The 14,614-nt window shown below is 46.2% G+C and overlaps 1 protein-coding gene across 1 annotated transcript; it reads left to right on the top strand.

Annotated features, from left to right (window-relative positions):
* The first annotated feature begins 5,946 nt into the window (after nucleotides 1-5,946).
* On the top strand, nucleotides 5,947-13,897 carry LOC143363010 (adenylate cyclase type 10). Its single transcript, XM_076803585.1, has 31 exons — nucleotides 5,947-6,006; nucleotides 6,330-6,405; nucleotides 6,553-6,711; nucleotides 6,784-7,059; nucleotides 7,142-7,265; nucleotides 7,356-7,513; nucleotides 7,574-7,708; nucleotides 7,873-8,092; nucleotides 8,157-8,460; nucleotides 8,537-8,664; nucleotides 8,736-8,885; nucleotides 8,957-9,062; nucleotides 9,250-9,666; nucleotides 9,739-9,830; nucleotides 9,896-10,048; nucleotides 10,146-10,224; nucleotides 10,283-10,430; nucleotides 10,503-10,643; nucleotides 10,708-10,857; nucleotides 11,008-11,089; nucleotides 11,147-11,367; nucleotides 11,439-11,594; nucleotides 11,655-11,770; nucleotides 11,849-12,190; nucleotides 12,263-12,399; nucleotides 12,459-12,748; nucleotides 12,819-13,017; nucleotides 13,091-13,230; nucleotides 13,311-13,422; nucleotides 13,499-13,637; nucleotides 13,699-13,897. The coding sequence occupies exons 1-31, from the start codon at nucleotides 5,947-5,949 to the stop codon at nucleotides 13,840-13,842; spliced, it is 5,154 nt and encodes a 1,717-aa protein (XP_076659700.1). The 3' UTR covers nucleotides 13,843-13,897.
* The last annotated feature ends 717 nt before the right edge of the window (nucleotides 13,898-14,614 follow it).

Here is a 14,614-nt window from a genome sequence, read left to right as displayed (position 1 = left end):
ACATAGATATATCGCGCTAAACGAATTTCTCGAGAGTTTAACCCTTGAACGCCGGGCGTTCTCAAGAGTCGCGCGGACGACGGGGTCTGGGCGCGTTTCCGCGTCGACTCGCCAGCTGAGAAATCCGGAAATCTGGCCGAAGAACCAGGCCCAGGCTGCGTCGGCCCATCATTCAACACAGTATAACGGCACGACCGTCTAGGCGCCACAGTGCTGCATGGTTCCCGCGTCTAAAAGGCCCGGGATCTGTGAGAATGAAACAATCGGGAATAATCGTTTCATCGCGAACAGCTACGAATCCTCCCGGTCGAAGGTCCCGGGTCACCGTCGAGAATTGAACAAACCCGTGATCGACGCGGACGAAGCGCGTCGCGTCGTCCCGCCTCTAGAGAGTATGAGAGAGAAAGAGAGAGAAAGAGACGCAGAAGATGAGTTCTCCGCTAAGCAGAAAAGAGATCGGCTCGCTTTCTTTTGTTTTTGTTCGATGGAGCGAATCGAGAGAGGAGAGAAAGAGAGTGAGAGAGAGAGAGAGAGAGAGAGAGAGAGAGAGAGAGAGAGAGAGAGAGAGAGAGAGAGAGAGAGCTGGGACGACGATCCGCGCTCCGGCCGATCGTCGCTCGCTGTATACATATTATATATATAAATAAATCTATATCGTCGTGTCCGCCGTACGGAGAATTAAGTGACATGTTGAAAGTGTAAAATTTTATCGTTAATACTTTGAGAAGAAAATGAGAACGCAAAAAGATATGCTCTCTTTGATAAGCCGAACGGAAGAGAACACGTTCTTTCTCGTTGCTGGTACACTTTTGTCCGTTCGAGATCTCTACGACCAGAGCTCTACGCCACGCGAATGAGAACCCTCGCTCCCGCGGAGGAGTTATATCACTTGTGCGAGACTCTACTTACCTATAGGAGTTAGATTTTACGCTGGAGATCGAAGGGCATCGGATCCGTGCTCAGGACAGACCGAGGGTCGCCCGAACACACTTTGGTCGGAACCGATTTCTCTCTGTCCTGCGTGGTTCACGGAACAAAGACAGAATTCCGTCGCCAGCCTGTATTCGCTCGTGGCAGTGCTCCTCTCCGTCGTTTCTCCCCTCGATAAACATAATTGAAATGATGTTCTTGGACGTTTCGAGCGACTTCGAGCTCGACGAAACGAGTTACAAGGAATTTTCTGTTAGCGCGTCTGCTGTTCGTGCGAGTATGTTGATTAGGAGATTAATATTATTCTACCGTGCTCTTGCAATTGGTTGAAAGCAAAACCACTTCAGACAATCGAATCTACGAGGCTGCCCAAGCCGTCACGCGATAATCAAAGACACCGCAATCGAAGCTGGTCCACTTCGTTTACCTCTCTGGCTTCTAATTATGTATTGTATTAGGTAGCTCGAAACGCATAATTTTGGAGGATGTTTCTCGATCGAAATCGCGACTAGGTGATTCGTTGAATCGTTTATCGCTGGAACGGGAAAGACGAGAAGAGAGACGGCGGAGGAGCAGATCCAGAGAAACATGGTGGCAAGGGAGATAGAAAGAATTGAAAAAAAAACAGTGAAAAAGTATAGTAAACGTGTGCCACCGTCATATCAAGCCTATATCATCGTGTTACATTATATACATATTATATAGCTAAGCAGAACAAAAAAAAAAAGAATTAATATTATCGTTAATCGACACAATTGTTGACAAGGAGTGACTGTGTTTCGTGTGTGTGAGTGTTGCGCCCGGTAAGAGAACAAAGAACATATAAAAGAACAAAAAAAGACAAAAATCGAAGAAAACCAAATATAAAAGAGAGAAGTCTTTCTTTCGATCGCTCGAGGATTGAGAAGGCCTGAGAGAAAGTTTTTTCGAATCTTACGAATCTTCTAACTAACTGGCACTCTTTATTGTCCGAACACGCTCGATTATCCACTTCCAATCAGTAATAAAAACAATCGTTCCGACACTTATCATCGTAACCAGTCTTAATTAGATGACTAACAAGGTTGTAACCGTAGGATGTATAATCGCTTCGAGCAATTGATCACTCTTGTCTTGGATTTTAAGACTGTTTAACGAATAAATCGCCCAAGCGAGATATGCGAGAAACTGCTTCGATGTTGCGTCTCGTTCTATTTAACAAAAAAAAAAAAAAAAAAAGAATAGTCTGTCCTCGGAAATGTGTTGGATAACTTAAGCAAAGAAGACGAGTGAGTAGTCCTAGGGGTAAGAGAACACACACGGAGGGGGGGAAGGGAAAACGGGCAACGATCGATCCTTTGATCCGAAGACCGGATCTCGTCCGAGGTCCTCGAGGACTTCCGGTTCGTCGCGGTTGCTCGCGTACATGTTTTTCGTTGTAGCGAGTCGCGAGACAAGTAATACGAAAAGATGTTCGGGGGACGCTGTTCTAGTCAGAATCATTTCCGAGCGTTCTCCCCCTCCGTCGAACAAAGGGTCGATCGGCTGCGCGAATTTCTCGCGAAACGAGGAGAAATTAACGGAGACGAGAGGGTTGCGTCCGCGCAACCCCCGCCGGAAATCCAAGTGGTTCGGTCCCGCACTCGAGTGATCCTAAGCTGAGACTGTTCCGTGGAACACAGAGTGGTGTTGTGAGAATGGTTAGCGAGGAAAGCGAGTTCAAACGGTGAGAGCGCGTGAACGAGGCCGTCTCGATATTATTTTTCGACTCGACTGTTTAGTATCTACGATGAAAAACGTTTTTATGTGAAAATATTGCGTAAGGAAAGCCGTGGCGGCGTCACGTCTCTCCACGCTGGAACCGCGGCCGCCAAAACCAAACGACGAAATTTTTCTTCCGCGATCCATCGGAGTTCGCCCACGATCATCTTCTTGGCGATCGATGAGACACAGGATCGAGAAACTAAATCGATCAGGCCGCGAGTCCTCCTGGAACCGACGCCGCCGACGACGTGGCTCCTCCTGCCCCCTTTTTTTATTCTCCAATTTCTACGTGTTTAATCGTTAAGTCAAACAAGGAATCTAAAAGAGAGAAAGAGAGAGAGTGTGTGCGCCCGAGAGAGAGAGAGAGAGAGAGAGAGAGAGAGAGAATGCGAGATGTGTTTGAGAAACGAGGAAACAGATAGACGATTGCGAAACGCCCGAAGCTTCGAGTTCGATCGTTCATCGATGACGCAATACGACTTTCGATCGCGTGTACATACCTAAAAGGAGCACGATAATAATACGTATCCGTGTGTGCATGCGTGCGACAGAAAGAGAGAAAGAGAGAGAGAGAGAGAGAGAGAGAGAGAGAGAGAGAGAGAGAGAGAGTGAGAGAGAGTGAGAGCAAGGAAGCTGCGTGAAAGAAAGCTGAAATACACGGATGGAAAAAAGCGGAAGCGAGTTAAGGCTAGTCTTTGCCGACGCTTAATTTACCGTGCGAACGACGATCGACGGGATCGATGGATCCTATCGTGGCCGCGACATCCTCTTGTCTCTGTACGGGCCCCGATAGAAACCCTCGATCGACGGACACGTCGCGACGGAGGAGAATAGGGGAGGAAGGCGACGAGGCTAGCGTAAGTTTAAACGAGTAAGCTAAGATAAACTATAAAGAAGATAAACAACCAAAACAAAAAAAAAAAATAACAGAATTAACAAGTAAACAGTTCTATGAAGTACATTGTTGCAACTGCCATGCTGTGTGCCATTATATTAGCGAGAGTCACGTTTCTCGTAAAGAGCAACAATGGGGGAGAATATGCGAAACAAGTAATAAACGAAAAAAAAGAAATACGCGAAACGAATGTCTCTTGCGGCGCGTTCCCGTCTGTCCGAACTTCTCGGTTCGCTATCGGCTCAAGAAGCATCGACACACAACCAGCGATCTAATCTCTCTTCTGTCTGCGATCCGAACGAGGTTCCCCTCGCATTCCCGCGGCCGGAAACCGCGCGCGTACATAGTAATCACAACGAAGTATTATCCCGAAAATGCCGTGGAACGCGAAGAAACGCGACGACGACGACGACGAACCAGATTCGATTCGAATGGATCAGGAATCGTTTGTTTGTTTGGATCGAGGAGAACGAATGCGAGGATACCACACGGGGGGGGCCGACAAGATGGCGGTCGAGCGAGAAACTCTGCGCCCGAGCCGATCTCGTGGAATTCGCGTGCGAAACCAACCCATTGTACATTGTAACCGGAAAACGGAAGGGGAGAAGGTACCCTGTAGAATTGTAACGATTAAATGTATACATATGCGTATGTGTGAACGCGGCCGAGCACGCGTGCACGAGACTCAGCCGATCGGAGGTCCTCCTCGTCGTTCGTCGCAGACCGAAGACGATAAACAAACTTGCGAGGAAATCGTTCCTGCATTGGGAGATCCGGAACCATCCAACGAGAAACTAAAAAAAAAAAAAAACACCCGTACGAAAATCGAAGACCATACATATTTTGTGTACGATTTATTGCAGATTTAATTCGGATCTATATCGCGTTGCAACAATTTCCAATGGTCATTGGACGTCTCTCGCTTGCGCGCGAGTCGGAACGCGAGGCGAAAAAAGACCGGTCGCGAACCCTCTCGACAAGACATCGCAGCTCGTTCACTTTTTCTAATTGTTCAATAATTTATAAGGTGCACCATTGTCGGCCAGCAACTGCACGCGTCCGGAGCGACGCTCTTTCCCGCAGGATTTTCACAGTTTCGTTCGTCTCTGAGCCTGTCGTATAAATATATATATATGCAAGCGTGTATGCGCGTCTGTACATGTGCGTGTGTGTGAGTGTGTGTAGCCGAAGGTTCAAGCTCGATCGAAACTGTGTAAAACACATATACACGTGTTGCATCTCGGTTAGATCACGTGTCGCCGAAATCGCTCGAGTTCGGATCCGCGAAGTTTCTGGCGACAATGTGCGCGCAACGCGTGACAAATGTGTTCATCGATCGTGCGGTAGAAGTATCAATGCGTGTGTTGCGTTTCGCCCGAAGAGAATGTCCGTTACTTTCGTAGTAAAACGAGAGAGAGAAACAAAAATCGAAGAACCCGCGCAAGAACGAATTCCTGCGTTCGCGAGACTCGAGTTTCGCGTGTCGCGACGTCTTCACAGAAGAAGCAAAAAAATAAACAGAGAAGAAGATGCTGATGAGAGAAAGGGAGAGAGAGAGAAAGTGTGGGAGAGAGTGTGTGCGTGTGAGAGAGAGAGACAGAAAGAGTAAAAAAGAATAAACGAGAGACGATACCGAGTATAATCCAATTGTTAGCTGTGAACCGACGACGGTATGAGGGAAGAGAGAGATGAGGAAAGAAAAAAAAACATGAATAATTAAGAGTAAACCAAAGATGACGTCGACCCATCATAGATTCAAGCACAATAAGGAACTATAGTAGGGCCAGGCACAATAAAATTCGGCCGTCACGTTGTAGGCAGCGATCTGTTAGAGCGACAAGTCATATAAGTATCTATATAGCGAAACTATTAAATAAACACATATTGTCTATTGTCACGAGAAGTGTATTCATTGTTAGACACCGACAACCCATCTCCGGAACTCTGGTTTATAGATCTCTCGCAATTCTGTTGAATAAACACACTTAACGAAGAGGAAAACCGTGTCTTTTATCTCTGCACGAACCTCGCATGCATGGCGCGTCTGTTATTACAATTAATTATTCAAATCTCCTGATTTGAAACCGTGGGAGAATTAAAGGAATTAAAACGAAAATTATTAAAAACAGAAAGCGACTCCTAAATGCTTCTAAAGCTTTTATTCTGCATAAAGACCCACTGTCTAGTTATCGCATTCAAACTTTCCAGTCCATTCTGTCTCCAATCGTTGACGATCAAATAAGTATCACACTTCAGGAACAAACAAAGCTTTCGAAATAAAAGCTCTGAAGTTTTTCTACTGGAAATCACGCGCGGCCAACTTTAATACAGTTGAATTTGTGAAAAGGAAAGTGCACGAAGGAAACTACGGCATAACAATGAACGAAGACCACGGTCTAGTCCCCATAGATTCCAACAGGGACGCCTCGTATTATTGGGTGAAAATGCATTTCTCTTGAAATACAATTTCCAGCTAAGACTGACATGTGTTTTAGTTTTTAACCTGATTTCTTGAGACGTCCTACATGAATGTGGCTTCTTAAACCAGTAACCACAGACGCGTCTACTAACACTGTGTAAACTTTCGCTCTTCCTGCATTTTTTACTAATCACATTCTCATAGGAGGATGAAAGCATATTTCTATTTACGCATTTACAAATGCACGCCTGTGATTACCGGTTAATCCGATTCTCTCTCCGTTTCAAAGCGTATCATTCTTCACCGAGATGCGTAACAAAGTGTTAAAATTCACCCGGACAGAATCCGGTGGTGCCTCACTACGCTGCTTCAGTGAGGGATCTGCGGCAAGATGTCCACAAGATGATAAAACAAGAAGGTGAGCTCTATAAATCTAAAATTTACTACACCCGGTATGGAAATGCTGCCGTGCACCGTGTACGTAGCAATTGAATTTGATTCGGTAATCTTATTTTCCGGTGTACAAACGCTTCTCTTACCACTTCGCCTCTTCGGGAAAACGAAGATCAACTGGACGAGAAGCGGAGGAGACGAGCGCTGGAATTGAAATTGGAACAGCATACGAAAATATTCGCCTCCATGTGTCCAGACGAAATTCTGGACCATTACGACAACTATGGAACTAGGATGTACTATACCACCTTGATGCTTGGCGACGTATCAGGTATCGGACGCGATTTCAATAGTACATTGAAAAAGAAGGAGTATAGCGAATTGAAAGAGTGTGCGGCGGCAGGGTTCACGGATCTCGCGGAGAAGTACACGAAGACGGGCAAGGGCGGGCCCTCGAAGTTGACGGAGACGCTGAACAGCTATATCGGCGCCATGGTGCAGGAAATACTGTCGCATAACGGCGACGTGTTGAAGTTCTCCGGCGACGCGTTCATAGTCATGTGGAAGTTGAGCAACGGCACGATGATGCGCGATCTGGCGATAGAGGCGATGCAGACTGCCTGCATTATCCAGAAACACTTCGGCACTTACGACACCGAAGTCGGTGTCACGCTCAGAGGTTCGTACTCGTTGACCTAAACCGGCCTTTGCGAGATCACACACACACACGCGCTACAACTCCCATGAAATTTCTGCACCAGTGAAACTGGCGATAGCCTCCGGAAGAACGTACTTCACGAACATCGGAGACCCGGAGACCATGTCTCATTACATCATCACCGGGAAACCAGTGTGGGACGTCAAGTTTGCCGAAGGTCTCTGCCGGTATTGACATGAACGTTTAATGCTATCCGCTGCAACGATTATTCGCAATAGTTGTCCAGCAATGTTTCAACACCATTTATTTTCTATCAGTGGCGGCGACATTCTGGTGGCACCTAGTAGCTGGCAGTGGGTGAACCCGAACGAATACGTGCACGAGACGCTGTCGGACGGCGTGCACACTTTGATCATAGCGTGCACCAGCTCGTGGTACCATTCTAGGGATGACGATCTACCCACCAGCACCGAGGGTGAGTTGCAAATCGGATGACCTCTGTCCTTCTTCGATAACGACCGGTGTGTTCGTTCAGAGGAGGACGTGGATCGCTTAGACTACCGCGGCTCGGTGTTCTTGTCGAAGACAGTGGTAGAATCCGAAGCCGAAGCGATAGTCAACCTGGGCAGCAATTTAGATACGGAAAAGTTCCGGCAAATCGATTACACCCGTAAGTTACGCTGAACAGGCCTGTTTAACTCTGAAATCCCGCAGATGTACCAATAGTAAGGGTGACCAGTGACGTCACGATCAGTACTGTTCGACGTCCCTATCTCGATTAGACCACACTGTAAACCTTGGAGAACAATATCGTAAAAATATAACGTATTTTAGTGCGACCGAAAGTTGTGAAGATAGCGAAGGCTCGTCTGAAGGACGTTCTGAGGAGCTACATGCTGAGGCCAGTGATCCGATCGGTGGAGATGGACGAGCCTATGGAGTATCTGACGGAGATGAGACAAGTGGTGATCCTGTTCATCAACGTCCTAACGTCGACGGTCGGCAAGAAAACGCTGATCACCTTGGTCAACTCGGCGTACAAACTGGTGTGCAGGTGAGAGACGCCCACCTTCTTCTTCCGCTGGAACGAATGCTACGACGAGAATTGATCGATGAAGGATCGTCGGCGGAATGCACGGATGCGTGAACAAGACGTCCCTGTTCGACAAGGACCTGATGTTCCTCTGCGTGTTCGGTTTGCGGGGCGACAAACACGAGCTGGAATCACAGATCGGGTTGAAGTGCGCGGCAAAGGTGCGGACTGGACTCCTGTCCTTGGACAACGTGAAGTCCGTGACCGTGAGCGTGACAACGGGAATGACTTACTGCGGAGTGGTGGGTCACATACTCCGAAGAGAGTACACCGTGATCGGGATGTCGGTGAACAAGGCTGCGAGGCTGATGGTCGCTTATCGGGACAAAGTGCGTCCCCGAATCGAACACAGGCCAGGTCTCCTATTAGCTGCAACCTGCTCAAAAGTCACTGGCACGATTTCAGGTGGTCTGCGACCGAGAAAGCTTCCTCCATTCTCATCTCGAGGCCAGGCACTTCATTTTACAGGAGCCAAGATACTTAAAGGGGATCACGAACGTAGGCCCGATATACGAGTTTCAGGAGCAGCCGAAGTAAGTTCAAAGTTATCTACTTTTTTCAGAAACAAGAGGCATTAATGTCGTCCGCGTTCGATTAGGTACAGCATGACGGATCATGTGTGGAACAAGTACCCGTTGCTCGGCAGAGAAGCCGAAATAGAGAGGTTCCACAAACTGCTGGCGAAGCTGCTGGAGCATTCTACTACGAGCAAGTCGGATGATACGAGACCTAAATACAATACGCTGATTATCAAGTAATTAGAAGTAATGGTTCCCAACGTTCAACCGATTGATACTTAACGCAAACCTTGCAATTGCACCGCAGGGGTGAGCCAAGGATAGGCAAGACAAAGCTGCTGGACGAGTTCACGCAGAACGTTCCGCTTGGAGTGCACAACAACTATGTTACATTGAGATCCGACAACGTCAAGGTTGACATTTCACGCTTCTCGAAGAATCTTCGCCGGGAGAACTTTTAACCCTTCGGGGACAACTTCCGATTGCCAATTTTGTTTCGTAGAGTGATTCTGGAAACAACAAGGCGCCACAGTTGTCCCCGAAGGGTTAATGCTCCGCTCTGTGTTCGATACTGAAGATACGGCATATCTCTCAGTGCAGGCCCCGTACAGTTTGATTCTCATGATATTCTCGATATCGTTGTCTTTCTCCGTCTCGACGACGCGCAAAGAACGCGAGGACAGGCTGCTTCAACGGCTGGGCCAGGTGCGCCAGACCTACTTCCTCTGCTCCCTCAATCAGCCCTTCAACGTGCATTTCCCCGTGTCTCGACGGTACAACAGCCTGACCGAGACAGAGAAGTGGAAGATTCTACGAAAGTTCCTGCTGAAGTTGCTGAAGGGCTGCTTCACGGAGCTCTGGGTGATCATCATCGACGACGCCGAGTACAGCGACATCGAGTCTCTTCAGCTATTCGACGTTCTGACGAAGAGGGACATGGTTTTCTATGTGCTGGGCATCGGCCGGAAACTGGGGACCGAATTTCAGATTCATCCTAACGTCCTGCGCAGAGCCAAAGTAACTGATCATCGCGTTCTAATCGCAATCGACCTAGTACTGTGGACTACATTTGAGATTCCTCGTTGAAAGATTATAGAACTTCACGGTATAGACAGATGGTTCCACGCGGGTCTCGCTTGTCAGACGCTGAACGTGAGCGGTGTACCCGCTGAACTTGAGAAGTAAGTTAAGAAGAAGTGAATTAAGATATTTAGGCTTGTAGTAACGAGCACGACTGCTTCGAAAGACTCATACAAGAGAAGAGCTTCGGCAATCCAGGCTGGATCGAGAGCTACTTGGTGAGCCTGTTGCAAGCGGGAGGTCTGGAAATCATAATGATCAGTAAGCACGAAGCTATACAAACGGGCTACGTGTTGCCCCCACTGATCATGTTGAAAAGGTTCGCTCAAGCACGACAAACTTTCCTATTTACTCAGTTTTCTTTGTCCTAGTTGGAACAACTAACACTCATCGTGCTCGTTAAATTCCGAAATTAGATATTCACCCTCGAAAAGGTCATTCCTCACGGACAACGAACGCAGGGACAGGTGGCAGATGTACCGGTCGAGTTTCAAGGTTCGTGCTCTTTCTTTCTAGTTTTTATCTCATTACTACGTTGATCGTCTTAAACCAGGACAGCATGATGTCGCTGATAGAAGAGAACATTCCCAGGAGCGTGCACAAAACGCAATCGTCGACCATCGACGAGACCTTGATCGCAGTTTGTAAAATCTCGGACAAGTTCATATACGATGACGTCGACACCGAGATCACGATGGACGGTATAACCCATTGAACTCTTGCCGCAGCATCGATTAAAGTTACCGCTAAACGTCGAAATTCTATCACGTTAGTTATGATCTTGAAGCTCTTCGACTCCCTGACACCTCTGGACCAGCTCCTGCTGAAGTGCGCGTCCGTGATCGGCGAGACAGTGAACCGACACATGCTGGAGAATCTGATGAACCTATCGGTGAAAAAAGAAATCGGTCTAGGTAATCGAAAGCTCGCAATTAACACAACTGGCTTCTAATTCGCGGTTCTGTCGCTGTTTTCCAGCTATCGCGAAGCTGTTCGAGATACGGGTGTTCGGATGCGCTACCGGCGACTTCTCCAACTATTCCGGGCCGATCATATTTATCCAGAACATGCGAAACCCACTCTCGGAGTCGGGCATCTTCTGCAATTGCATCGGACTCACCATCCCAGGTACACGGGGACTGTTGCGTCTTTGTCAGTAGGCTGCAAACCCTCTGTAGAATTAGAGCTACGTGTACACGTATCCACAGTCTGCTTGTTAGAAACGCTTTCGTCGACGTCATCGTTGACTTGAACTATTGAAAAGATACGTTTCGGTAGTCGAGCTGGAGGATCTTCCGAAGTACGCTTCCTGCGGCTTGATGAGGTTCAAAATGACGATGTTCCGTGACACGACCTATCGGTGAGTAACATTCTCTCGAGTGTCTATTAACGATCTAACGATCGCGTCACCGCTCAGATTGCTCACGGAGAACCAAAAAATGGAGCTGCACAACCAGGCGCTCAAGTATCTGAAGCAGTACACGAAGCGTTGCCTGTCTTGCGGAGAGGGCCAGTTCGCGAAATTGTTGGGGAAAGTCTCGAAACGGGAAGACAGAGTGAGAAGGCCAACCGTGATCGAGGAAATGTTCGGTAGCGTGGAGTTCGAGACCATGCACGACGTTAAAGAAACAGAGAACGGTGAGCAATTGTATCTTTATTATACATTGTATTAGAATTATATATTATGTATGTATATCTTTGACGAACAGTGAACAGCAGGAGGTGGCTCTCCTGCCTGGACATGTTCAAAAGCGTCGAAAGAAGCCCGACAGTCACGTTCTCCGATACGGATTTCAGTGGTTGCCAGTGCGATCTGATATTAATGACAGTGTACACCCAAATGCTGGACCACTGTCGCGGTATCGGTACGTTGAACCAGTTAGTTCTCGCGAGAGAATGAAGCTTTTTCAACTCGTTTCATCTAGGGAAAATTGAAATGACGATGACCGCCATTTTGGAGTTCGCGGAGATCTGCCTGGTGAACTCCAACATACCCCAAGCTCGGAAACTGTTGGTAGAAAGCGAGGAGATTCTAAAACAGGTGTTTGATTAAGTAGAGAAATAAGTGTATTGAGTTCTTTAAAAAACTTTTTATTCGATTGCATCGATTCGTCTGCAGCTCTTCCAAAAGACAGAGGACGAAATAGTCCTGCTGCCCTACCTTCACTCCAAGATTCAAACCCTGCAAGGACAGTGTTACCTCGAAAGCGGCTCGCTGTTCGAAGCGGAGAACATCCTGATGACGGCGTTGAACAATTTGGGCTACAAATTCCCGAAAATTGAGATGATGATCGACATAAAGTCGATCGAGGAGCTGCTCAAACTGAGATGGAGATTGAAACGTTGGGACCAACCGGAAGTCCTCGACGATCGCCTTATCCCGGAAGGCAGTATCACCGAAACTGTGGACTACATCGAACAGTTGGCGGAATGCTTGGCGCAGATGTTTGATCTGTTCAGGGTAATTGATCGATTGGAATACGAATTGCAACATTGAAACGAATCTACCAAGCTCGTATGTATCGGTAATTAGATCAAAGGTATGAAGAAGCACGCGCGTCTGGCAGCTATCTGGGGCTTGAACACCGCGTTGAAGACCAAAGGGAACTTTGTCGTGTTGAGCACGTCTTACGCCAACATGTTAATCACGGCGCACATGTATCAGGACAGGTATGCGACGTTACGGTGTAATCGAGTACCTTGGAGGAAGATAATTCTCGAATTTTCAGGTCTATTATACCATCTTTGGAGGAGAAGAGCCTCGACATTTGCAGACAAAGCAGAGACGCTATCGAAGCCCAGGAATTGAACATGATCGCCCAGCTTTACGCGGGAATATTTTTCTCCAGATGGGTGAACGGGCAAATCACGAAGGCGATAAAAATCGGCTTCATCTGCTGTAGAATGGCCGCCACGATCGGATCCACGTTCCTGAAGCTGCTGATCATGCCTCGTTTGACTCATCTACTTATGCTTTCCTGTCGCCATTCGGAGGCAATCTGCCAGTTAAGAGAACTGGGTAATTAACCATCGAATGTCGATTGTCCGTGTAAAAGAGTCGATTTTGTCTGAGACGCTATAAATCGCAGAGTTCGAGTCCATCAACGATCAAGACAAATCTGGTCGCACATGGTACTACGCGCTTTGCGCCGATCTACAATTGGACACTGGAATCGCGCTTCTACCCTTCAAAACTTGCGAACAGTACTATCTTCGGGAAGGCGAGTCGATCATCAGCCTACACGACCCTGAAGCGGAAAGACGGTACTTCATCTCCATGTGGCTGTGGTACGCGATCTTGGATCATCTGGCTCGCTCTTTAATAATAAAGATAAATCTAAGCTAATCATTTATTCGCAAGGTGTATCAGAACAGAACAATGGGAGGCTTCTAAAATCTGGGAAAGGCAAAGCGTGACCGAAAGACCGATCATGGACGAGCATATAGTAGCAGCTACTATTACTGCCTTGAAGAGACTCGAGGGTTCACTTATTCTTTACGGTAGCTAATGATGTGTTCCACCGTTAATCCACTTTTCATTTCCCCGGTCGTTGCTCAATGATTATTGTACTTTCGCGTAGTGCACAAATTAAACAGCAGGAACACCGATGCATCGACTACTCTGTCGCAGATAAAAGGCATGTTCAGAGAGATGAAGATGATAACTAAGATTGTTAAAATCACAATTCCCAGGTGGGAATGATTGCGTTATAATTTAGTGAAAAATAACAAATCTGGTACATTAGAAAACAACTTAGTACTATTGCAGATGCTTGCTGTTGAAAGCGTATTATTATATGATCAAATTTCAAAAAAAGATAGCGATGAAGCTGCTGAAACGATTGAAAAGAATCTGTCTGAAGGTCGAGAACGAAATGATCTACGCGTGGGCACTCCATCTCGAGAAGGTTCTTTTCGTCATTTGTGACGTTCATTTCAGAATGTACTATAATAATTACACTCTTGTAGGTATGGTCTGGTAGTTTGTCTCCGGTAAAAGAAGATAGATGGAAAGAAGTTGAAGAGAAAAAATTGCAAGCGTGGCCTGAGATCAATGCAAGTGAACCTACCATGTTGAACTTCACGTTTCCCTTACCAAATGATCCGAATTGACATGTTTGCGTTTATATATAAATATGTAAATGTGAGATATTAAAGCAATTTCAATCGATTACTACTCTGTTGAAAGTACAGATATTTTTGTGATTAATTATAAAATAAATTTAAACATATAACAAATGACATATTTGCGATTGGATCGTCGAGTGTTTTCGGACTCTGCGCGAATTATTCTATAAAATAATAAGGGAATCAAAATCTCTGTTTAAGAATCGTACACTATATTTCAAACATGTCGTAAGTAAACTAATATTTTGCTTTATCGTGAATACAACAGCAATAAAATTCCAAATATTAATTTTTCCAAAACCATGTAGCTCAAATGCAAATTGTTCACCGTGTCCATCATCGGTAATTTCTCCAACAATTTTTGTAGATCCTAATTCCAGATCTTGCACAGTAAGTAATACAAACCAATACTGATAGTTTTATCTACTTTTCTACAAGACCTTCACAATGCGCTTTAGTTGGTAAATGTAACTATATTCGCAGGTTTGCTTTTCTGCAGTATGTGCTCCTTATGCAGTTCTCTCTAATTTCCCTCGTGCAGTTCGTGCACCTTACAATGGTAGTTCATCTCATTTATTATATTGTGATAAATATCAGCCAATTTCAACATTACGTAACGTTCGCTCGGCCTATACCTGTCCTCCTTATAGTAAGATGTTTATAATGTTTTTCTTAGAATATACATATATATTAAGAAATGTGCTTGTGATTAAATAAAAATCAAACTTATTTTATTTGCAGCATCTAGCACGTATAG

The sequence above is a fragment of the Halictus rubicundus genome, chromosome 18, assembly GCF_050948215.1.
Source record: "Halictus rubicundus isolate RS-2024b chromosome 18, iyHalRubi1_principal, whole genome shotgun sequence".
NCBI classification, from domain to species: domain Eukaryota; kingdom Metazoa; phylum Arthropoda; class Insecta; order Hymenoptera; family Halictidae; genus Halictus; species Halictus rubicundus.
The sequence above is the reverse complement of the archived record's forward strand: the minus strand, read 5'-3'. Positions and strand labels throughout refer to the sequence as shown.

Excerpts from the sequence above, each read along its gene's own strand:
- LOC143363010 (XM_076803585.1), top strand. The coding sequence starts at position 5,947 with ATGAACGAAGACCACGGTCTAGTCCCCATAGATTCCAACAGGGACGCC. Across the intron at positions 10,431-10,502 it reads CACCGAGATCACGATGGACG|TTATGATCTTGAAGCTCTTC; the intron begins GTATAACCCATT and ends CTATCACGTTAG. Across the intron at positions 12,400-12,458 it reads GCGCACATGTATCAGGACAG|GTCTATTATACCATCTTTGG; the intron begins GTATGCGACGTT and ends TCGAATTTTCAG.